General features: G+C 50.8%; 2 protein-coding genes across 2 annotated transcripts in view; both read left to right on the top strand.

Annotated features, from left to right (window-relative positions):
- Window positions 1–15,615, top strand: part of Vav1 (vav guanine nucleotide exchange factor 1) — a 54,367-nt gene extending 38,752 nt beyond the window's left edge. The window contains exons 12-23 of the mRNA XM_010635060.2: window positions 249–358; window positions 529–626; window positions 700–722; window positions 880–925; window positions 2,173–2,309; window positions 2,505–2,570; window positions 4,981–5,012; window positions 8,075–8,191; window positions 10,388–10,475; window positions 12,120–12,234; window positions 13,291–13,442; window positions 15,174–15,615. Of these exons, the coding sequence (XP_010633362.1) occupies window positions 249–358; window positions 529–626; window positions 700–722; window positions 880–925; window positions 2,173–2,309; window positions 2,505–2,570; window positions 4,981–5,012; window positions 8,075–8,191; window positions 10,388–10,475; window positions 12,120–12,234; window positions 13,291–13,442; window positions 15,174–15,227 (1,038 nt within the window). The 3' untranslated portion in view covers window positions 15,228–15,615. The remainder of the gene's footprint in view (window positions 1–248; window positions 359–528; window positions 627–699; window positions 723–879; window positions 926–2,172; window positions 2,310–2,504; window positions 2,571–4,980; window positions 5,013–8,074; window positions 8,192–10,387; window positions 10,476–12,119; window positions 12,235–13,290; window positions 13,443–15,173) is intronic.
- A 3,451-nt stretch (window positions 15,616–19,066) lies between these two features.
- Adgre1 (adhesion G protein-coupled receptor E1) overlaps window positions 19,067–24,864 on the top strand; it is a 116,954-nt gene continuing 111,156 nt past the window's right edge. The window contains exon 1 of the mRNA XM_033759845.1: window positions 19,067–19,197. Within this exon, the coding sequence (XP_033615736.1) occupies window positions 19,146–19,197 (52 nt within the window). The 5' untranslated portion in view covers window positions 19,067–19,145. The remainder of the gene's footprint in view (window positions 19,198–24,864) is intronic.

Here is a 24,864-nt window from a genome sequence, read left to right as displayed (position 1 = left end):
GCGCCGCCCCACACCCCAGCGCGCCAGCTCCTTGTGTCTTCAGCCCGCAGTATTCCCTCGCTCCCTTCTCTTTCTTTTCCTCCTCCATCTTCAATCTCTTCGCCTTCTCTTCTTGCTCTGCCACCGCCCCCTCCTCCCTCTATCGAAGTAAAATTCATACAACCAAAAAAACAAAAGCACAACGTGGACTATCCAGGCCACGCCGCGGAATACTACGCAGCCCTGCAAAGGAGCAATGTATCAATTCTCTCTTCAGCTCCAACATCTACCCAGAGAACGCCACTGCCAACGGGCATGACTTCCAAATGTTTTCCTTTGAGGAGACCACGTCCTGCAAGGCTTGTCAGATGCTTCTCAGGTGCGTGTCTGGGAGGCGAACCCGGGCCCCGGCTGCTCCCCGTCCTCGAGCGCCTCTGCTGAGTGACGGGCAGCCCGGCCCCGACCCGCTGCTCTCTCCATGAGAAGGCGGGGGTTGGCAGGACGGCGAGGGTGCCGTCCCGCCTCAGACACGTTTCTCCTGCTCCCCAGAGGGACCTTCTACCAGGGTTACCGCTGTCACCGATGCCGGGCGCCTGCGCACAAGGAGTGTCTGGGAAGGGTCACTCCCTGCGGCCGGCACGGGCCAGGTAGGCGCGGGGCAGGCGGGCCGGCTTCCCTAGCGGGCACTTCGCACCCTGACGGTTTCCTTCTTTCTCCTAGATTTTGCAGGGACCGTGAAGAGGGTAAGACGCGCCCTGCCCACCCTGCCCACAACGCTTTCCGTGCACGGGAAATCACAGGGCCCAGCAGGGCGGACCTGGGAAGCCTAGGTGTGGGGCTGAGGGGCCCGCGGGCTGGACCGAGGTGTCCATGCCTGCCTTCCTCCCCTGTCCCCCGCAGGACAAGCAGCACCGCCGGGCTCAGGAGAAAAAACGCAATGAGATGGGTGAGCCAGCAGGGGGCGCGCGAGGGACCGGAGGGAAACCCAGGGCCGCTTGGGGTCGGGGTGGCCGCAGGGGTCTCGGTCTCTCGCGTCTCACACCCTGGCCCGCACGTTCCGGTCCAGGAACCCACAGGGAATTTTAAAATAATGAACTCAAAGTCATGAGATGCCTTTACCCAGACGCGCTCGGGGGGGCTGCCTGGAACGTAGGAAGCTTTATTCAGGTCCTTCTTCCCCGTACCCACTTTTCCATTTGCTGTCTTAGCTACGTCGGAGTAATCAACAACGGCGTTTAAGTTTAGGGCGTTCTCATCGCTCCAGAATTGTCCGACAAAATTAAATAAAGGGAGATAAGCTTAACTATCCTTTCACTCAACCACACCCGCTGCGTTTCGGGTGCCCGACTCTCACCTTTGGCTGGTGGCTGCCATATAGCACGGGACACCTTTGTGAACATTTTGTTATCACAGGAAATGTTGCCAGGTAGCGTCGCAAGTACTTCCACCTACTTCCCAGATAGGACTACTATCTAACCTCTGTCCTCAAAGATCAGTTTTGCCTGCCCTTGAGCTTCCTGTGAATAAAGCACACAGTAGGTTTTTTGGCATCTGATCTCTTTTAATCAACAGAATGCCCATGAAATTAACTAATGTGGCTGCTTGTAACAATAGCACATCCTTTTTCATTACTGTATATTATTCCACTACACAACTGTATCACAGCCTGTTTTTCCCACCCATATGTGGACATCAGTTTGTTGCCAAGTTTTAACTACTGCAAGTAAATATACTATGTGACATTCTTGGTCATGACTTTTGATGGAAATGTTTGCATCTCTGTGGGCATATATTGGAGTGGAATTGCTGGGTTCCAGGGTGGATGCATATTTAACTTTAGATAGAGCCTGCCAGCTTTAGACACATGCCTGCGATCCCAGCACTCAGGAAGCTGAGGCAGGAGGATCGCTGTGAGTTCAAGGCCAGCCTAGGCTACATAGTGAGATCAAGGCCAGCCTGAATTACACAGAGGGACCCTGTCTCAGCACCCCCAAAAGTAGATCCCGCTCAATATCTTTCCAAAATGGATCCCCCACCCATGTACAAGTGTTAAACTTGCTCCACATCCTCACCACCACTTAGTATTGTGAGTCTTTTTAATTTTAGCCACCCTCAGGGGATGGGTAGTGAGACTCAGATTTCAAAGTCCTTGACTTGCAGCCACTTTGTCCCCCCCTTCCCCCCATCCTCTAGGTCTGCCTAAGATGGAGGTGTTTCAGGAATACTATGGGCTTCCTCCTCCACCCGGAGCCTTTGGGCCTTTTCTACGGCTCAACCCTGGGGACATCGTGGAGCTCACGAAGGCTGAGGCTGAACAGAACTGGTGGGAGGTACAGGCTGAGGCTGTGAGGGTTGGATGGGCCCCAGGTGACCCGGTCCCGCTGATTCCTGGTAACTTGATCCTTGGTGACACCTCTCTGGGCCGCCGATAGGCAGGTGGAAAAACTACAGCCATTGCTCAGAGAGGTGGACACATACAGAGATGCCTACATGTCCTGCTCATGTTTTGTCTTCTGGGTGTTTAGGGTAGAAACACGTGTACCAATGAAGTTGGCTGGTTTCCCTGTAACCGGGTGAAGCCCTACGTCCACGTGAGTATCTCGAGTCTGGGTGGCCTGAGCGCGCTGGACTGAGAGAGGCTCTGGGAGGGTGGGCAGATCCAGGGGACAACTGACATGGGCAGGGTCACCCCAACTCGAGGGTTCACCTGATTCCCCGGCTCAGGGGCCGGAGAACCATAGCTGGTCTTTTTTCTCCTTCATTCTTTTTTCTTGTGGCACTGGGGATGGAATCCAGGGCCTTTCTGCTGAGCTCCGCTCTCAGCCGTTTAATTAATTAATTTATTTAAAAACATTTTCTTTGGTCCTGGGGATCAAACTCGGGACCTTGGGCTTGCGAAGCAAGTAGCAGAACCGCTGAGCTCAATCCTCGGCTCCTAGCCATTTTATTTTTTGAGTCATGGTCTTGCTCCATTGCTGAGTTTCCCAGGCTGGGTTTGAAACTGCAATCCTCCTGCCTCAGCCTCCCGGAGCGTTGGGATGACAGGCATGTGCCACGATGTCTGGCTTCCTCCTTGATACTTTCTGCACGAAGGGCATCCGGGACACTGCACAGGGGAAAGCAGGTGTACGGCAGGTGGCTTGTCCCTGTGAAGGCCTTGCGTCCGCTCCTGCGTCCGGAGGGCCGGCCTGTCCATCCACTCCGCTCACGCCGTGGTGACTGCAAATCTTTCCCACTCCCCAAACCCAGACACCGCCTTCCTCCCTCGGCCACACCCAAGGTCCCCGTTGTCCATTCACAGCCAATCGGAGCCTGCGGGGAGAAGCCCTGTCTGGTCTCCTCGTAGCCAACTTTGCTTTCATTCAGGCTGTGGCAAAGCTTTGAGGAGGATGCAGACGGCATCCGCCCGTCCTTTACCCAACCTCCCCGGTTCTTGACGCCTTTCCGCTACTTGCGTTCCTTGTCTTCTTTTCTCTCCCGAAACGATTAGTTCCCCTTCGTGCCTAAACGATGTGTTCAATAAAGAACCCTCTCCCCTTTCACCTTCGCGTGATTTTAAAACACGAAACTCAACAAGGACGCACGATGCTTTCTAGAGCCCATAGCATCCGTGGAGGTTTTTCCCGCGAGCTTTAGAGATTGCTCTTTGACCGTGTGGTTTCTACACTGTTCCATCTGCAGCCTCCTGCCCAGCACCTGTTGTCTCCCCGACCCGCTCTCCGATCTGCTGCTCTGTCCGCTGTCTAATCTTCCATCCAGCACCGGCATCATTAAGTATCCACCCCCTCTACCTGTCTGTTACCTGCCTATCCCATCGCCCGCCTGCCCACCTAACCTACCTCTCTTCTACCACCCATCCATCTACCCATCTGTTGTCTTTAGCATCGGCCTCACGACCTCTCTTCCCTCATCATCGATTTACCTACACCCACCTATGGCCACAGCGAGGAGGAGGACACATACTCTCCACCTCCCTGCCTGTTTTCACCTACCTCATCTAAGATCTGCCTCTCTGTATCTATCTACTATCTATCATCTACCTACTTATCTCATTTACTGTCTCTTTGGTTATCTATCTATAATTTCCTTTTCTTTTCTTTTTTTTTTTTTTGGTACTGGGAATCGAACTCGGGTCCTTGCACTTGCAAGGCAGGCGGTGGAACCACTGAGCTAAATCCCCGGCTATCTATAATTTGTTTGTTTGTTTGTTTGTTTTGAGGCAGGGTCTCACTAGGTAGTGGAGACTGACCTGGAACTCACTATGCAGCCCAGGCTGGCCTCGAACTCACAGCGATCCTCCTGCCTCAGCCTCCCGAGTGCTGGGATGACAGGAGTGTGCCACCATGCCTGGCTATCTATAATTTCTTTATCAACTATTTTTTCTGTTTTCTATTTAATGACCTGCCTGTTACCTATCTATTGTATATGTATCACCTATTTATCTATTACCTAATGTCATGTATGTGGTCTATTATCTTTTTATCAATCACTTTTTAATCTATTATCTTGCAACTACCTACCTATCATCCATCCACCCAACCATCTCCTGTTTATCTTCCTGTTACTTATCTATTCCACTTATTTATATGTCTGTTATCTCGGTTACCTGTCCACCATCTGTCTCATCTATTATCTGTTTCTTTACCAACCATCACTTCTTTATCTAGTATCTCTCAATTGCCCATCTCTTCTTTTTCTGCCTGCCTGTTGTCTCTCAGCTACCTGCCCACCATCTCTCTGGTCTGTCTCTTACCTATCTGTCTGCCCTCCCTCACCTCTCTGTCTGTCTGTCCATCCATCCCTGAGCAGCACGGCCTCAAGGTCCATCCCTGCTGTACAGTATCAGGATTCCCTTCCTTTTTTATGGCCAAATAATATTCCACAGTGTGGGTGAAGCATATTGTGTCTGTCCGTTTTTCCACCTATGAATGGATGAGGCACCCTGCAGTCTGTCGTCCATCTGGGGCTTTGCCCTGAGCCGAGGTCTCTGTCTGTTCCTAGGGACCTCCTCAGGACCTGTCGGTACACCTGTGGTGAGTAGAACCATATTCTTCTCACTTTCAACTGGGGCTGTGTGGGCTGGGGGCCCAGACCAGTCAGCTATTTATTCTCTGAACCCTGGTTGTTGACTTCTGAGTCCAGCCCTGTGCCGAGGGCTGCTGGGGAGTGGGGAGAGGCCCCTGGCCTTGGCTGACTGTGGTCTCATCAGGACGTAAGCACCTATTGACTTCTGGGCAGTCCTAGGGGTGGAGGGTTACAGGCTTTCAGAGCCTGCTGACCTGGGTTCGAATCCTAACCTTAACACTACTCAGCTGTGTGACTTTCCTCAGTGACTTAACCTCTCTGTGCCTGTGTTTTCTCCTGGAAAATAGCTTAGTTGCAATCTCTATTTAACAGTATCACAAGGAGGCATAAATGAGCCCATTGAGGGCTTACTCTTGGACCCAGCAAACCGAGGCACTTTGTATATCAATAGCATTTGCTGCCGTTATGGCCCTAGTATCCAGTCTGAGATGAACTTTTTTTTTTTTTTCACATTTTAACATCTCTGACTTGGGGCTGGCTCTTGGAATCAATGGAGTCTTAGTCTTCTGCCTAACTTTGGAGGCCACAATTTCTTTTTCATAATGGCACAGCAAGGAAAGGGCATTTTGCAACTGTCCGTACCTTGCTGAGTAAGGGATGGTCAAAATATGCAATTAATATTTACGTTTTTAAATCCCCCTTCAAAATTCTCCCTCTCTCTTTTTAGTTTATTTTGGGGGGGGTACGGGGATCGAACTCAGGTCCTTGCGCTGGTGAGGCAGGCGGCGGCACCGCTGAGCTCCATCACACTGTTCTTGCCGCTTTCCCAGCAGTTTTGGAGGTGCTCTTCCGGGGGGTCTTCACCGGATGTGGGGGAAAAACACAGCTAAGGCTGCTGCCGAGTTCCACCCAATGGAAAAGGCAGGGTCGCAGAAATAGGATGGAGTCCTCCCCTGAGTCACTGGATCTAGCGCTCTGGAACCCCTGGCTCTTCCCCAAAGTCAAAATGACCACGAAAGGGAAATGTCTTGAACCCCTTCAGGATGTCGAGGGCAGTCACGACCACACCGCGAGTGGCTCACAGGAGAGGAGCCGGACAACTGCTTCTGGAAGTAGCCAGAATGATGTGGGTGGTTCGAGGAGAGTCTTGGCGGCAGGGGTCTTATTGTAATGCAGTTTAAAATGTAAATGTTCACCATAGTTTCAATAACACCCCCCGCATCATTACTTGAATCCTCCTCGTAACCCCTGAGAGAGTAGCTAGTCTCACTTCCATCTTTTTGGCTAAGAAGGAATCCTGTTTTTGCAAGGGAAGCTCAGGGAGGGGAAGTGATTTGTTCAGGGTCGCCCAGTGAGGAAGTGACAGAGGTGGGACTCGAACCCACACGTGTCTGACTTCCTCTCTTGATAGCCACCATAGTGAACACAATCATTCCGCTCCCGTCTCCTTGCACACATGTTCAGCCCTTCATGTGCTTTCTCGACATTTATTAAGAGGACACTGAGGCTCTGAGTGGCAAAAATCCAGTCTGAGGACTTAAAGCAGGCAGGTGGCAGAGGCTGGATTTGATGCGGTCTCTTTGCTCAGCGCTGGCTCTGCCCTTTGTGCCAAGCTGTGGGCTGCGGGTGCAGGGCCGGGCAAGGGAAGTCAACTGACATTTTCATTTTGTTCTGTTTGGTTTTGTGAGACAGGGTCTCACTATGTAGTTGAGACTGACCTGGAACTCACCGTGTAGCCCAGGCTGGTCTCGAACTCACAGCGATCCTCCTGCCTCGGCCTCCCGAGTGCTGGGATGACAGGCGTGCTCCACCACGCCTGGCTGACATTTTCATTTTGGCTGTAAAATTCAAGAGTGCGCTGAAAGTTTCAGCGATGTGTACTCAATAGGTGGTTGGGCACCATGGTGCAGGCCTGTGACCCCAGCTCTCTGGAGGCTGAGGAAGGAAGGAGGACCTGAGCTCCAGCTCTGCCTGGGAAGTTTAGCAATTTAGAGAGAGTCTGTCTCTAATCAAAACACAGAAGGGGTCGGGTGTGGTGGTGCAGGCCTGTCATCCCAGCACTCGGGAGGCCGAGGCAGGAGGATCGCTGTGAGTTCGAGACCAGCCTGGGCTACACGGTGAGTTCCAGGTCAGTCTCAACTACATAGTGAGACCCTGTCTCAAAAACAAACAAACAAAAAACAAAAAACAAAAAAAAAATGCACTTATAGTATGTCATATGCTGCATACAAATTACATTTAAGTGAGTGATTGTTATTTATGCCATACATACGCATTTTACATAATTTCTTATGTATAATAATTTTGCATTTATATTTCATATCGAAATTCACATCACAGAGTGTACTAGGGACAGTTAGTATTACTCATATTGCACTTTGCATGTTTATATTACGTGGCACAGCAAATGTATTACATTTATATTATATTCACTTTTTTTGTTGTTTTTTGGTAACTTGGGATGGAACTCAGGACCTCGTGCTTTCGCGGCAGGGGGCGGAGCCACTGAGCTAAATCCGGGGCCACATTGACATTATAATATATTTATATCGGTACTATATCAACTTACGTATCACACCATAACCACTAGTCATTTACGTTGCACGTTTACCTTTGTGTCAGGGCCCTGCGCGCCCTCCCTGTGCCCTGCTCCCCAGCAGCCCACTTCCGGTTTCTCAGCTGGCCGTCCTGCACTCTGACCGTGGGGTCACAGGCGTGGCTTTCCTGTCCGGTTCCATCCACTGAGCCCGGCGTCTTCGAGTTGCGTCCACCTCGCAGCGGGCGCCAGTGCCTCTTTCCTTTCGAAGGCTGCCTTTTCAGAAAGATTGCATTAAAGCATTGTTTCATTTTTCATTCTTTGACCAGACCACTGTGACAGACCCAAAGGCCCCTTTCCACGCACGCATCCGACCTCGAGGGCTACTTACAGAACCCTGAAGGCCTCTCCCGGTGACCTTGCCCTGGTGTCTGGGGACTGCTGTCCCCGGGCCATCGCCATCAGGAAATCGGGGGCAGCCGGGGGAGGGGCCTCCGTGTGTCTCACCGCGTCCCCTCCCCGGTGTCCCTGCAGGTACGCGGGCCCCATGGAGCGCGCGGGAGCCGAGGGCATCCTCACCAACCGCTCCGACGGGACGTTCCTGGTGCGGCAGAGGGTGAAGGACGCTGCGGAATTCGCCATCAGCATTAAGTAACTCCTCCCCCAGTCCCTGCCTCTGTGACCCCGGTGCTCACTGTAGACTTGCCCAGCCAGGACGGCCCGTTTCATTGAGCGCCTGCTGGGTCTTGGGGCTTTTTCTGCCTTGTTTCTTTTAATCGGCTCACACCTGCCAGAAAAGTATCATTCCTCAGGGGCTTCCCAAGACGGTCACCCGTAGTAGACTGTAAACTGCAGCCCGCATTGTGCCATGGAACACTACAACTTACTCCTATCACTGCATTTTCAAGATCATCACACCATCCCTCTTTGTCTTTTCCCCACCCTTTCTCAGCCTCTAGTAGCCATAAATCTCTTCTCCTTCTAGACCAGCATGTTTAGCTTCCTGTAGCTTCCTGGTAGCATTTTTGTTCTGTGTCTGGTTTATTTCATCCAACACAATGTCCTCCAGTCTCATCCACGTTTCCGCTAATGACAGAATGATCTTCCTTTTTGATGGCTGGGTAGTATTCCATTTTGTATAGAGAACAATTTTTCTTTATGCATTCATCCGTCAGTTGGGCACTTAGGCTGGTTCCATAGCAACAGGCACGGGAGTGGGTGTGTCTCTTCAATATGCTGTTTTAATTTCCTTTGCATACCTGCCCTGGCATGGCATTTACTTATTTCTGGTACCAGGAATCGAACTCATGACCTTGCACTCACCAGGCAGTCATATGCCACTGAGCCACACCCCCGGCACTATTTTTAACCCTCCATCCTGTTCTCTGTAATGGCTGTTCTAATCTACGTTCCTCCTTCCCCACTGCCTTGTGATTTTTAAAAAATTATTGGGGATTAACCCCAGAGCCTGCACACTAAGTTGCACCTCCAACCCTTTAAAAAATTTTAAAAATTTATTTTGAGACAGGGTCTTCCTGAGATGCTTAATTACCTATGCTGGGCTTGAACTTGGGATCCTCCTTCCTTAGCCTGGGATTATAAATATCAGCACCATGCCTGGCTACTAAATTGTGGTCTTAAGTGGGGATTTGCCTGTGGGAATCTAATGCTGTCTGGATCTGTGCATTTGCTTTTTTTGTTTGTTTGTTTTTTGAGCTCATCAATAAGTGAATTTATGTTTTAGGTTAACACTTAGGTTAATTTTGTTTGTTTTTTGCAGTACTGAAGATCAGACTCAGGGCTTTTCTCCTGAGCTATATCCCTGGCCCTCTATAATTTTTTTTTTTTTTTTTTTTTTTTTTGAGAAAGGGTCTTGCTAAGTGGCTAAAGTGCCCAGAGTGGACTTTAACCATTTTTTTTTTTTTTTTGATACTGCGGATCTAACTCGGGTCCTTGCACTTTTGAGGCAGGCAGCAGCACCACTGAGCTAAATTCCCAGTCCCTGGACTTTAACTTTTGATCTTCCTGCCTCGACCTCCTACAGTCCTAAGATGACAGGAGCCCCCACCATGCCTGATTCATTAAGGTTTGATTTTTTTTTTTTTTTTTTTTTTTTTTTTTTTTTTGGTACCATGGATTGAACTCAGGTCCTTGCACTTGCAAGGCGGGCCACCGAACCGCTGAGCTACATCCCCGGCCCTATTAAGGTTTGATTTTTAAGGGTTACTTTCTTAGCTTCTCGGCCTACATTTATTTATTTGTTTAAAAATTAATTTAAAAAAATGATTTATATTTTCTTCACCTTAAACCCCAGACTTTGCAAGAGAGCGCGTACGAGGTAGGAATTCTCAGAAGAAGCTTTCTTCTCTGCTTTGGATCCAAGACAGAAGCTTTCTCACCAGCCCCTCTGCGTCTTTGTAGCTTACCTGTTTGGCGGAAGGTGTAGTTGTTTGGATGGTCCAGTCTCGGGGAACTGGGAGAGCAGCCTTAGCATTGGCTCTTGCTTTCTTGTTCAGCTTTTCGTTTCATCTGTGGTTTTGACCTCTGGGGATTCCCCTCCCCTTTGGCGTTCTTTTTTCCCTTTGTGTTTCTGGGGGGTTTTAGCGAGAGGGATTTGTAGGTCGCCGTAGTGGCCGACGCGGTTGTGTCGGCCAGAGCCCCGTCACCGGGAAGATGACTCCCTTTATTTGATTGCCCTTTTTTAAAAATTGGTACCGGGGATCGAACTCGGGACCTTGCGCTTGCGAGGCAGGTGGCGGAACCACTGAGCTACATCCCCGGCCCTCTGACTCCCTTTATTTGAGAGTCAGAGCCCTACTCATCCGGTCTTTCACTTTCTGGTCCTAGGTTTAACGTCGAAGTCAAACATATTAAAATCACGACGTCAGAAGGACTGTACCGGATCACAGAGAGGAAGGCTTTCCGGGGGCTTTTGGTAAGGGCCAGTCTCTGCCCAACCCAGCCTCCCAGAACCCCATCGCGGGGAACCCCCACCCCATTTTCCGTCCTCAGAGTGGCCCGTCTAAAGGCAGCGTGGAACAGCGGGCCTTCAGCCTCCGCTCCTAAGGACCCAGTGAGATGGACAGGGCAAGGCCAGCACCGTGGAGCTGGGGCTCTGAGTTAATCCCGGTTAATCCCGGTTAATCCCGGCTGGAACTGAGGTGTCACAGAGTATCACAGCCCATCCTGTCAGAGGCTTCCACATTTAGCTCTGAGTAATCCGCTAAGAATCCAAGTGCCTTTTGAGTATTTTTACTTGTCTTCGGCACACTGTGCTTTTTGATGTTTTTTAGACCTTCTAAGCCTCTTGGTCTAAGACACGTGGGTCTTACCTGGGCCTGAGGGTCCTTTTGGAGTCGAGGGGTCCTCCGAATGAAAATCCAGAATTCTGTACCTGAAGTACCTGGCTTTTATTTTGGAAGGGGGACGTCTTAGATTTCACTCGGTCCTCAAAGGAACCGTTGCCACCACGCCAGCTGAAACTTTTTGTTTCTTAGTTAGTTTGTTTGTCTGTGGTGCCGGGGGATTGAACCCAAGACCTTCACACTAAGCCACTTTCCCAGCCCCTTTTCCATTTTTTACATTTTGAGACAAGCTCTTGCTAATTCACTAAGTTGCTTGAGTTTGCTGTCTCCCCGGGCTCAGCCAGGAGTGCTGGGGTTACAGGTGTGTCCCACTGCGCTAAGCTCCCGTTTCTTATTTCTCAAAACTGTCAGAAGCAGTGCTGTAATAATGGAATGAACGTCTAATGACCCTCTCATGTCCATTTACTGTTTGTTAATAATCTACTTCTTTTACTCCCCCATCTTTCTGCCTCCTATACATTTTTTTTCTGCACGATTGGAAAACAATGAGAATTCTTTGCCCCAGATGACTTTAGCACAAGTCTTCCAACAGCCAAGACATCCTTACACCCAAGCAGCGTCATTAGCACACGTAGGAAACTGAATATCGATGCAAAATTACGATCTAATTCTACACCATTCATACTGGAAACCGCTCAGTTGCACCAGTTATAATTTTTAAGCTGTTTCCCCCACTAGGACCTGATCAGGCATCACACACCGCATTTGGTTTCCCCCTCCTTAGTCTTTGGTTTGCAATAATTTCTTCATTAAAAAAAAGCTTTTATGACCTTCGCATTTGGGATATTCCCAAACACAGAGTGCCTTGTTTTGCGGAGTATCTGATAACTTTGACTTGCCTGATTATTTCCTCACCATTGGAACTTAGCTTATAAGGAACTTGGCTTTTCTGGACTTGGTCTCTCCATTTATAAGACAGAATCATGAACATTTTCCCTATGCAGGATTTTTAGAAGACCTAGATAAGCATATTGGTGCTTAAAAACTATCACCATCATCATCATAATTATTACTATTGAAGGTAAGGTCCGTGTCGCTCACAGCAGGCACTGGATTTGGTGAGCTCTGTGTTAAGTGTATCTGGAAGAGAATGAATTGGCTATGAGGAGACATGGGAAGGGGTCAGGTAATCATTTTCCAGGGAGTCCGGAAAAGGACTCCCATTGTGGGCAGGCCAGCTGGGATAGCATGGATTGGTGCTGTTCCCCTTCCAGGAGCTGGTGGAGTTTTACCAGCAGAACTCCCTGAAGGATTGCTTCAAGTCTCTGGACACCACCTTGCAGTTCCCGTACAAGGAGCCCGAGAGAAGAGCCATCAGCAAGCCACCAGGTGGGTCTTTTGCGTCCGTCACCTACCAGCTTTGCTGGAGTGATCTGGCATCGTTGGGTACATTGGTGACAGTTTGCTACGAGTTAACACAATTACAGCGACAACTTCGGGAGTCCATTCCTCACAATTGCATTTAACTCCACAAGTACATTATGAAGAATTCTTTAGCATCCACCTGTATTTGTTTGCCCTGCTTTTCTTTATTTAAAAATTTTAAATTGTGACTCATATTCCATTTTGCCGGTATGCATTCTGCAGTACATTTTTCAGAAAAGTCACACGGGTAAGATAGTTTCTGAATTCTTATCTGTCCAAACTTTTTAAAAAGAGGGTTTAAAAATTGTCATTAAAATGTGGTATTCCATTTATTTATTTAGTTAGTTAATTAGTTCTTTTGAGACACGGTCTACTCACTATGTAGTCCAGGCTGGCCTCAAACTCAGGGAGATCCTCCTGCCTCAGCTTTCTGAGTGCTGGGATTACAGGTGTGCACCACAAAGTGCATTCATCCTTTTGCCCCTGGGGAGGATTGGGTCTAGGATCCTCCCAAATCCACAGATACTCAAGTTCCTTATGCAAAATAGCGCAATATTTGCGTAAAGCTTGTACACATCCTCCTGTAGGTTTGAAATCACCTCCAGTTGACTTGTAGTATCTCACACCATGTAAGTGCCGTGGAAACAGTTGTCCTGCACTGTTCGGGGAGCAGTGACAAAGAGGACGAGTCTGCACGCGTTTGGCGTGGCCACAGTTCTTTTTTCTTGAATATTTTTGGTTTGCGTCTGGCTGGATCCGTGGATGCAGGATCGACAGAAACAGAGGGCCAGTTGTATACGAAACTCATTAAAACAATTTCCAAGCTGGTTGTATTTTCTAAATCTGGAGCAGGAGGATGCTGCTGGCTTTACAGCTGTAAACATCGCGAACACCCACGCGCCGCACAGCCGGCGGCGGAGGGGCCGCATCTGGAGCAGGCTCTCGAGCGCGTCGGCTCTCTACTGCCCCCACCCGGCGGGACGTGGGCCAGCCGCTTACCAACCTCTTCTCCCTCCGCAGCTGGGAGCAGCAAGTATTTTGGCACAGCCAAAGCCCGCTATGACTTCTGCGCCAGGGACCGGTCAGAGCTGTCTCTTAAGGAGGGCGACATCATCAAGATCCTCAGCAAAAAGGGACAGCAAGGCTGGTGGCGAGGGGAGATCTATGGCCGGGTGAGGACGCAGGGATGGGCAACCGGGGCAAGAGCGTGGGTGTGGGTGACCCGGCCGTGGGGGAGCTGCGCTGGGATTGTGGAGCGGAGGAGGAAGGGTGCAGTTGGACGCAGGGACGCAGATGTTTAATTCACTTGTGCAACCTACATTGACTTGTCAAGCACCTACTACGTGCCAGGCATTCTGCAGGGTGCTGAGCATGATAAAATTACTACCCTCGTGAATCTCACTAGTCAGGAGTATGTAGCCTCAACCTGCAGACTTGTAATCCAGCCGTGACAACATTGAGGGCTCCAGATTGGGTTGGGGTGTCACGGGGTGACAGAGGCATCCCAAGAGAGCCCTGGCCCACCCTAGGAGCAATTTTGGATGACTTCTGAGAGGCCAAGCTGATTGGTGGGGAACAAATAAGGTTAACTAAATAAGAGAGTCATCAGTGGGGTTGGGGGAAATGTTGCAGACAAAAGAACCAGCATGTGCAAAGGCCCTGGGGTAAAAAAAAAAAAATCAGGATTGTCGTGTGGAGGGGACACAAAGCCAGGGATTTGTATCTGTCTGGCTCACTGCATTATCGCCAGTGCTCGGAACAGTGCCCAGCACACACTCGGCAAATACTGAATGTGTGAAGAGGCAGACCTGACCCTAACCACTGGGCTTTTCTGCCTGCTTAAATTTAGACTTTGAGGACTGGGATGGGCCTCGAGTCTCTTCAAACCAACTTGCTTCCGCTCAGCTCTCATTTTTGTTCCACCAGGCAAAGCACCTTCTTTAATTCATCCATGGATGAGTTTCTGGCCCCCTAGAATTCTTCCTCACCGGAATGATTCCTTCAAAATACTTGTTGAGTAGAGGCAAGGACACCAGTTATTTAGATCCTAGTGGAGGGACATAGGTCGGGGAAAAGTTGAACAGGATAATTGCCGAGGTGAGTAGGTTCGTTACGGAGATTGGAGGATACATTTATCGAGCAGGGGAGGACGTCGAGAGGCGTTCTCCATGTGCGTAGGGAGGTCTGCGATGTACAGGATTCGTCTGTGATCCATTCACAACTCACCCATCTTCTCTCCATGCATCCATACACCTCTCTTTATGCACCTGTCCATTCACCTCTCTGTCCACCCACCCACCCACCATCCACACTCACAGGCCTGCCTCTCATTCAGCTAATACTCACCTCTACTTGTGCACCATCCACTTCTCTCTGTGCCTTTATCCACCCACTGACTGTCATCGACTGACCCATGCGTCCGCTAGTCAGACTGTCTGTTTCTCCAACAAGTATTTATTAAGTATGGACTCTGTATGAGGGACTTTTCTAAGCTCTTGGGATTCAGTGGTGAGTAAGGCAGACAAAAATCTTCACCTTTGTAAAGCTCGCTTTGTTGTGTGTCGAGGGGTATAAAAATAAAGCCTATAAATAAGTAAAATGTGTGACTAATCAGATGCTGGCACTATGGAGAAAGATGAAGCAGGGAACGGAGATGTGCAGTGTTTGGGTAGCACTTGCATTTCAATAGGGGGAGAGTAGGGCTTTCCTGGTAAGGTGACTTATAAGCAGACATTTTTAGCAGGTGGTGGTGGGTTACCCTAGCGTGTGTTTGGATGATATATTTTCTGGGGTAGAAGAAACAGCACATGCAAAGGCCCTGAGGCAGGCAGAAGCCTGCTGGTATATTGAGGAGCAGGAGAATATACCGAGCCTGCCCTGATGGATTTCTTTTCTCTTTCCAGATTGGCTGGTTCCCTTCAAACTACGTGGAAGAAGATTATTCCGAATACTGTTGAACCCTGGTGCACTGGTGAAGAGATGACGAAAAACTGCGGTATCTGAGCCTGGGCTGAGCAAGGAGACTCTGACAGGTCCTACTGGGCAGCGAGTCTGCATGGACTGGAGGGCCGGCATCCAGCTGGCGGGGCTCCTGGATGAGTCCCTGCCATGGTTAATTTATAACATACTGAGTGCCTCTTGGGCCGGGCTCGAGGCGACTGCTTTTAATAAAATGATGAATGCAGGGACTGGTGCGTTCAGGGCATGTGCAAGGCGTGTGGCTCCTGTTCCTCTCGTGCGGGGAGACCGGATGCTGGGGTGGACAGCTGCACGACCTGGTCTGCCTGCGGTACTCCAGGGAGCGTCAGCCGGGGGGATGATTGACCATGGGGCTTTGCGTTCTCCCGGGGGGTCCTGGTTCCGGAGGATAAATGATCCAGCTACAGTGTCGGCTTGTCCCCCCAGGACAGTCCAGATAAGGATCTGGGGGTGCAAGGCCTTACCCGAAAGATGACCCCAGCATGCAGCCAGAAAGGAGTCGGAAATCAAGGGTGGTGAAAGGAAGGAACCAGCACGCGGGACATCCGGGGACATCCGGGGACAGCTCGGCCATTCGGGTTGGAGTGGTGGGGAGCAGCGGTCCTGACCAGTGACCCCGGAAGTGGCCTCGCAGGCAGGTTAGCGGGCGGGTCCCCGCATGCGCAGAAGATTGCAGCGCGGGTCACTTAGGAGAAGAGGGCGCCGCTGCTTCAAGAACAGGGGGCTGTGACCTTTTATGGGTCGCTGGGGTGGACTCAGGTCCAATGTTTCCCTTGGTCGGGAGCCCAGTTCTAGACTCAGAACACTAGGGGATCACAGTCAGTTTGTCCTAGAAGTTGTTGGATTTTCTTTTTTACCCTTTTTTTCTATTTTTATGAGTACGTGTTTGCGATACATAAGAAACACATTCAGTGTGGGGACTTGGCCGTACTCACTCGCATCTTGATCGGTTTTACTTCCCCTTTTTTCTCCTCCCCTCCTCGCTCCCTAACCTAGATCGCCTTCCCCTGTCCACAAGGTCTATCTCCCTGTCTTCTATCATGTGTCCTTTATTTTGTTCTTTAAACTCTTTATACATTGTTTCTCATATAAGAAAAACCACGTGGTTTTTTTTTTGTTGTTTGTTTGTTTGTTTGTTTTGTACCTACCGGGACTCGAACTCAGGTCCGTGCACTTGCCAGGCAGGCGCGGTGCCCCCGAGCTACATCCCCGGCCGATATTTTAATCCTGTTGGGAAGACACCCAGAAGAGGTATAGCCGGGTCAAGCGGACTTTCTCTGCGGTTTCTGGCGCCATCCCCATGCTGACCTCCACAGCGGCTGTACCGGTACACATCTCCGTCTGCGATGAAGAAGGGTTCCTTTGCCCCCACGGAGATCGTGACATTTTCACGTGGTGGGCGCCATCTCCCTGTTAAAAAACATCCAGGCCTCGTGGGGCTGGACCTCATGATAGGAAGGAAGAACCTTGGGTTCAACTGCCCCAGCTGCTGAAGGAGGGTGGGGAAAGAAGGGAAGAGACAAAGGAAACAGCAGCAGCAAAAGACACCGCTCCAGAGAGCAGTCAGCCTGCAAATGTGCAGAGCTGAGCGCGATGTGAACCATGGGTGAGGTAGCAGAGAAGACAGACGCAAGAAGGGGTGCCAAGGTTTTTTGTCCCGTTTCACCACCCATCAGACAGCTTCAGGCCCCAGGAGGAGTCTGTTCACAGCAGAAGCAGCCCTGGGGCCTCAAGAAGTAACCTAGGCAACTGTTACCATGACACCCGCGAGAGGCATTATCTATGGCAACGCCAGTGGGGAGGCAGGGATGGGCCGTCCAGCTGTGTGACCTCTAAATTAGTGATCTTTTAAGCCAACTAAGACAAAGTGAAACCAGAGGGCTTTTTTTTTAAGGGCCCTCTTGGTAGTAGCAGCTCCCCCATTTTGTGCAAAATTTTGCATTTGTGGTTTTATGAAGGTCTCAGTGGGTCTGTTGCAAAGGCACGAGAGCAAAGAGCCACCATGCCATCCTCCACGGGGCAAGGCTTCCTGCACCCACCCAGGGGTTTATCTTGTTGTCCCAGCCCTTTGTGTCGCTGACTGAGCCGGGCAGAGTCTGCTCTGGTGGCAAGAGAATGACAGGGGCTTTGGGAGTCAGCCGTCCGTCCGTCCGTCCGTCCGTGTGGGTGCTGAGAGCTGGGGAGGCGGTGGTAGCGCGGGGACCGGGGACCCGCTTCGCTGTCCTTTAACGCGTGGCCTCTGCAGCCTCTCTGGTCTGGGGACCACCACATGCAAGACAAGGGGGACTCTGGAGCTCTCCGTATCCTGGTCTCCTGGGGAGGGCGCCGGGGTGGGGTCTTCAGAGAGCAGCATGAAAGGTTCAGTCTCTGGGCCACCGCCGAAATTCCTTTCCCTCTCGTCTGACTCTTCTCGAAGAACCCTGCTTAATTCTGTTGCAAGAAAAGCTCACGCAGGCTGATGGGTTTTCTTCCACATCTATTATTTATGGCTGGACTCCTTTGTTATTTAGTAGACTTTATTTTTAAAATTGCGGTAAAATGGACAGAACACGGTTTTCTGTCTCCACCGTTGTAAATGCACAGGGCAGCAGGAGTTAGGCACGTTCACTACGTCCTGTGACTGTGGTCGCCATCGCTCGAAACCGGGTCTCTGCTCCCATCCAACCATGAGTCCCGATTTCCCTCCTCCCCGGCCCCTTGACAGCCAGGGCCCTGTGGCCGGGTTTTTCATCCAGATGCCTTCAGAGCTTAAATTTTTTATGTTCATGAAGTCAAGATTCAGAATCTCTAAGCAGGCTCTTCATGTGCAAAAGCCAGGAAGTTGCTTTTTTTTTTTCTTTCCTTTTTTTGGTAAATCTCTCTCAGGATGCTAGAATAACCCTTAGCAAGCAAAAACAAAGAGAGGTCGACTGGAGTAGGGCTATGGACTCTACATTGATTTGGAGAACCATAAGGACTCCCAAAATAATTCTTTGGAAATCCGTACTTCCCAATATGGCCTGCACCGCCGGTACGCGAGGCAGGACCCCACGCTGAGCATTCGGCCTTGGCCGGTGCTGTACTAGTAAACATTACAGCCCGTGAACCCTCCAGCCTCACCATCAGCTTTGTGGACAGTAAAGCATAATAATGCGGACTCCAGAAAGGTTGGGAGGTCACCCCCACCGCTGTAAAGTTCGCTGTGCAGTTTTCAGAACGACCGTATGCATCCGAACCACACACAGATGAATCCACCTGCCCAAGAGCCAGCTCGCCATTGCCGGGACAAACATACCTGACACCCATTGTTTAAGGAAGGAGGGAGAAGCTGCTCTCGGCTCCTGGTTTCAGGCGTCTCCGTCCACCGCAGAGGCATCGAGGCAGAAAGGGCGAGAGGAGGGAAAGCTGCCCAGCTCAGAGCGGCTGGAAAGCAGAGGTGGTGGGAGAGCCGGAGAGCAAGGGGCCAGGGACGAGATATCGACCCCAAAGTCAGCCCCGTGACCCGCTTCCTGGTAGACCAGATGACCGTGAACTTGATGGCTCCATTGACGGATGAGGTCAGGGCTCTCTCAGTCCGGTCTCCTCTCCAGGAGTCTCCCAGTCTAGCCAAGCGGACAATCACGATTAACCCGAAAAGTACCGAGGCGCAAAGCCACCCTCTCAACCACCGCTGGGGGCTGACGGAGGACCTTCCGGGTCTCCGTTCTCCCTCGGGCTCCGGGGGGCCGGCGCTCGCTCGCTGAGGTCTTGGGGCCGTGCTTGGAGTTGAGCCTCACTGGCCTCCAGCCCGGGCTGAGCTTTGACCCCAGACACGCGCGCGGAATCTTGCTCTCAACTCCTCCAGGCGTTGGCCTCGACTCCGCGGTGAGGAAGAAGGTTCCGGAGAGGGGAGGGTGCCTGGAACCATCAGGCCAGCGATGGCCTCCCAGGAGGATGACTGCTCACGTTTCATCGGCCGAAGAAAATCAGGTGACTTAGAGTAACGCTGCTAGGGCGGGGATGTGTAATCTCCAAGGGGGAAACGCGGTAAATGTTTGGAGTCTAATTTGTTCATCGATAGTCCTTCCCTTGCCCTTGGGATAAACACTAATCAATGCCAGTTGTCACAGCCGAGTTCTGACCCTGTCAAAATGCGCCCATTGAAGTCTTGAGCACCCCCAGAGGCTCAGGAGACGACTGTATTGGGAAACAGCCTTTAAAGGGCCATCGCGGTAAACGGGTCACCAGAAGGACCTCTGATCCGGTCTGACACACAGGGTGCCTACTGTCTCGTAGCCCTGGAGGCCGCCGGCAGAGGCGTCTGCAGCCCGGGTTCCCTCTGAAGATGCAGGATGGGGGCTGTGTCCTTCTCCAGCTGCAGTGATCCTCGGTGTCCGTGGCTGTTCCGGTCCCTGCCTCTGCCTCCACGTGGCTTTCTTTGTGTACCCGGATCTCCCTCTCCTTTCTCTTGTAAAGACATCTGTCATGGGGTTTGGACTGGCTCGAAATCCACAAGGCTTTCGTCTCAAGATCCCTAACTAGCCACGTCTGAAAGAACCCTATTTCCTCTGGAACCTTTTTTTTTTACCAGTATATGTTTGTGACACGCAGTGACAGGGAGAGGGTCCCTCCAGAGGGACCACATGCAGGTCCCCTCATACGGCTTAGAAGGCAGAGAAATGCAGTTAAGTGAGTGCAGGGACCTCTACCTGATTCCTTCAGGTCTTTTCCGCCGCGGACTCCGCAGCACCCACGGGAAGCGGTGCGCTGCCCTCTAGTGGATTTCAGGGATATAGCGTCAGCTCGCGGCCCCAGGCTGTTCAGAAAGATCCGCTCTGGCAGAGAAGTCACAACGAGTCAGCTCCAGGCTGCAGGAGCGGGGCAGCCACCGAAAGGGGCTGGTTTCTTTAGCGGATGTTGGCTGATTTCAAGTCGGCGTCAGGATCGCCACTGCCCACCCAGGCAGACAAGCACAGGCTGCACCCGAGAGCTCAGGGACCCACCCCTTAGGATGTCCCTCAAAGCCTCTTGTAACTGTCACCTCCCTTTCTACTCTGGTCACACTGGCCCCTTGGGGGCAGGAAGAGGCAGAGGAAGGAGCTCAACCCGGATGTGGCTTCAGCCGGAGTCCGCTTAGCGATCCGCACCACGGGGCAAAATGAAGCCAAGCACAGGTTAAAGCAGTGGTGGCTTTATATTCTACTGTTTTCATCGACAAAATATATACGGACAGGCCTCCAGAACTGCAGGTTCTGCACCGGCGGAGACCATCAGCCGCATACCCAAGATGTATCTGTAACGAATGCCCACGCTTTGTTCTCTGTCATCCTCTGGACGGTACAGTGTAGCGGCTGTGGGCACCGAAGCTGTGCTGAGTTGGGTGTACGAGCCTCCTAGGGGTTCCTTACTGCCTACAGGAGGGGGTGCACAGGTGCCACGCCAATGCGGAACTCCTGCATAGGTGTTATGTTTTGGGCGCGGTGGGGCGAAGCCCCTCATGTCGTGGTGATCAGGAAGCAGGCTCAAAGGGGACCCTGGGAGGAAGGTCATGTCCGTGTCCTGCCCCCAGTGACCCACTTCTAATCAAGCCTCGCCCCCTAACAGCAAGACAGCTGCAGTGTCCCCAACAATCCAGGGACCCTTCCACAAGCCCCGCCTGAGTCCCTGAGGCCTTGGGGGACATTTCGGATCCAAAGCACAGCGGGTCGCATCCACCGTACTCCTTTCTGCCATCTGACTTCTGAACCAGCCCACCACAGCCAGCCATGGCCCAAAGCCCCGAGCCAGGAGGAACCTCTCTTCCCCCAAGCTGCAGGTCTCAGGTACTAACTGTGGCTTAGTGATGGGAAAGGAACCAGGACGATAAAAGGGCGGAGACATCCAGGGACCTTTGCAGCTGCTGGGAGTCCTGGACTTAATCACCTGCCACGGGTACTGGTGCTGCTTTGAACTCCAGTGTACCGATTCCTGATTGAGTGCTTGATTTCAGCTCTTCTGGGTGCCTAGCCAGGAGGGAAATTGCGGGATCTTACAGTCATTCTATTTTGAATTTTTGGAGGACCCCTCATACTGTTTTCCACAGTGGCTGCACTATTTTGTACCCCCACCAGCCGCTCTCAAGGGTTGCGGTTTCTCCACAACTCTGCCAACACTCTGTTCCTGTTTCCTCTACACCCATCCCAACGGGTGGGAAGCAACTGCGAGGCTCATCGTGGGTTTGATTTGCAATTTCCCTGGCGATTAGCAGCACCGAGCACCTTTGCCAGAGAGGCGACGGTGATTCGGACTTGAGTGAAAGTGCGTGACTTGGAATCAGCATGAGGTGGCCGGGGTTCAGTTTTCAAGGATGCCTTTCGAAATTTGGAGCGCAGTCTTTACATTTATGGGTTGCTGCCCTCTCTCTCTCTCTCTCTCTCTCTCTCTCTCTCTCTCTCTCTCTCTCTCGTCACTCTTGTGGATTGAACCCAGGGCCTCCCCTACATCCGCCCCTTTTTATTTTATTTTGAGACAAGTTCTCACTAAGTTGCCCAGGCTGGGCTTGAACTTTCAATCCTCCTGCCTCAGGCTCCAGGACTCCTGTCTTTTGCAAATGCTACTTTAGACCTCTTCCTGAAGTTGCTCTGTGTATATTAGACATGACTGAAGTTAGTTAACATCATTGAAGCTCAGTTCTCACTCACTCAGTGGTTCAGTGTGAGCGTTCCTGGATCAGTAGCTGCTGGGCACTTCTTTCAGAAATCATCCACAGACCTCGCTTTCACCCATCTAATGGCTCTGTCACTCCCTATAGCCTCCCCAGATACTGTCTGCTAGAACCTGTAGCTGGATACAGGAAATGGAGTTCTGGAAGGTGATGCAGTTATAGGGATTGGCTAGGTTTGGAAATGGAATACATTCCTTCTCCTTGCATTCCCATTGGCTGGGTCTCAGTCACATGACCACGCCCAACTGCAAAGAATGCTGGGAAATGTACTGTAGCTCTGTGCCTGTCAAGAAGTAGCTCCTCCCAACAATGAATGTAACTGTACTGTATCCCTAAAATGTACCAATAGACTCATTAAAGCTGAAAAAAAAAAAAGAAGGAATTCCTTCGCTAAACAATTACAGCGACTCGGATACACGTATTCTCAGCATGGCCACCGTTTCTCTCTCTTATTGTGTGCTCTTTAAACTTTTCATCTCCAGCGCATCTCTCAGTCTGGATCTATGATTTTAAAAAGATGGTTGCCTCTGCCCTACTTCTCTTTTTAGAAGGTAGAGTCTTATTCCCCTTCATGTGAATTCATGCCGGTTTTTACAACTTGCTTCACTGATGGAATATGGGTTATCCTGGTCACCTTTCTGTTGCTGGGATGAACATCCCTGAGATGAGAAAAGGTCTATTTTGGCTCAAAGTTTCAGAGTTTTCGTCCATGATCAGCTGGCACCAAGGCGGAACAGTCGCGGCAGAAAAACACGGTGGAGGAGAGCTGCTTACCCCACATTAGCCAGAAAGCAGAACTAGAACAAGAGAGCCAGAAAGATAAGAAGAGGTCAGGGACAAGATTATATTTTCCCAGGTTACACCCTCAGTGACCCACTTCCTCTAGTCAGGCCACAACCTCTACCACCGCTTTCAGCAATGAACTCATTTATGGATTAATCCAGCTATGAGATCAATACCCCACGAGTCTGTCACCTTCCCCGTGCCCTTCCTCTGAACGCAGGACACTCTCCCAGGGAAAGTTTTGATTCCAAGCACGATGGGGGAAAGTCCCAAGCCTAGGCTTTGAGATGATTAGAAACATTCTCCTTCCCCGGCTGTCAGCCCCAAGTCTCCATAGAAGATGCCTGGATTCTCCAAGGCTGCCATATTGGGAGGAAGCCCACGCCCCATGAGAGGTGCTGTGTGTGTTCCAACATCATACATGATGGTGAGGTGAGGTGGAACAGCCACCCACAGTGCCATGGTTACTTCTCAGCCTTTTCAGGAGTCTGCTCCGAGTCTGTGAACTTCACAAACATCTCTCAGTGTGGTTTTTTTCCCCCTCTTCTTTTCAAAGGGGAAAAAAAATGGCTCACGCGGGCTGGAGCTGGGTATTCCCTTCTATTGTGTAGGAGGCAAGAGGTAAAAGGAATTGAGCATTTCTCTTCCCCAGATCACTCAGGATCTAGTAAAACTACAGGAGGTTGGGCTCTGGTTAACTAGTTTTGGCCAACTAGCTTCTCCTGAGGTCAGGCCCTGCTAAGAACAGAATGCTCTAAGCAAAAGACGAATACCTCATGTTCTCACTCGTGAAGAAACTAAAAACTTTAACCTCATAGAGGCAGAGAGTAGAATAGTGATCGTCAAAAGCTGGAAAGGGTAGAGGGGGAAGAGGGGTAGAGGGAAGTTGGCTCCTGGGCATCAAAGCAGCGTTAGACAGAAGGAATACATTCTAGTGTTGTACAGCACAGTGGGGTGACTACAGCTTACAGCCATGCACACATATTGTGCAAAGAACTAGGAGAGAGGAACTTGAAATGGTAAATGTTTAAAGAGACAAAAAAATGCTACTGTTCCAGATGTGATCTCTCTCTCTCTCTCTCTCTCTCTCTCTCTGTCTGTCTCTCTCTCTCTCTCTCTCACACACACACACACACACACACACACAAACACACACCCTGCACCCATAAATGTATGAAACTATTATGTACCACTTCTGTTTTTACTCTCCTGCCCTCAGAAACACAGTCATTTTTCTGAGCTCATCAATACCCTGAATCCACTGAGGAAATCCCTGCTCCCGTGATTTAAGCAATTTTTAAAAGCCCCACCTCTGGGCAGGAGATTTTGGGGGCAACTTTAGTATCTCAACCCAAACAGGCTCCTTTTGGAGTCTTTCTCCCCAGGAGGACCTGTTGGAGGCTTCCATTTAGAGGACCACTTTCTTTCTCCTATAGATTCTTTGAGACCAACTTCCCACAAACTCAGGATCCTGTCTGCCCAGGCTCAGGGGCCCCGTCTTTGAGGAGCAAAGATGATGATTTATTAGTTTTTTTTTTTTCCTCTTTACCCCTTCTGCATTTCCACATCCTGTTCTGCACGTCCTGCTGAAGGCTTCTGAAGGCAGCAGGGGTCAGGGTTCCTCTGACATGGAACGATCAGGGGAACCATTCCGGGAACCAGCGCAGAGCTCAGTCTGCACTGCAGAAACCTGAGGCCGCGCTGCAGGGAGCAGGTGCCCACTTGGTGAGGCACAGAGAAAACCCCTCGCCACACGGCCCCAGGACAGCAGCCCCGTAGAGTCCAGACAGCACAGCTGAGACCTACTAACCGGCAACAGGGAAGGATTCTCGAGAATCCTTATCAGTCTGGATGCAGTTAGGAGGCGGGAATTGCACCGGCTTTGTTTGTTTGTTTGTTTGTTTTGTTTTTTGAGACAGGGTCTCACTATGTAGTTGAGATTGATCTGGAACTCACTATGGAGCCCAGGCTGGTCTCGAACTCACAGCAACCCTCCTGCCTCAGCCTCCCGAGTGTGCGCCACCATGCTCAGCGTGTGTTTATTTATTTTTTAATTTAAATCTTGCTAGGTTTCCCAGGCTGGTTTTGAACTCCTGGGCTCAAGTGATCCTCCTGTCTCAGGTGTCTCAAGTAGCCGAGACTATGGGCGCACAGTCCCACACTTGGCTAAG

The sequence above is a fragment of the Fukomys damarensis genome, unplaced genomic scaffold (genome assembly GCF_012274545.1).
Source record: "Fukomys damarensis isolate Sample0158 unplaced genomic scaffold, DMR_v1.0_HiC HiC_scaffold_37, whole genome shotgun sequence".
NCBI classification, from domain to species: Eukaryota; Metazoa; Chordata; class Mammalia; order Rodentia; family Bathyergidae; genus Fukomys; species Fukomys damarensis.
This window is presented reverse-complemented; position numbering and strand designations above follow the sequence as displayed.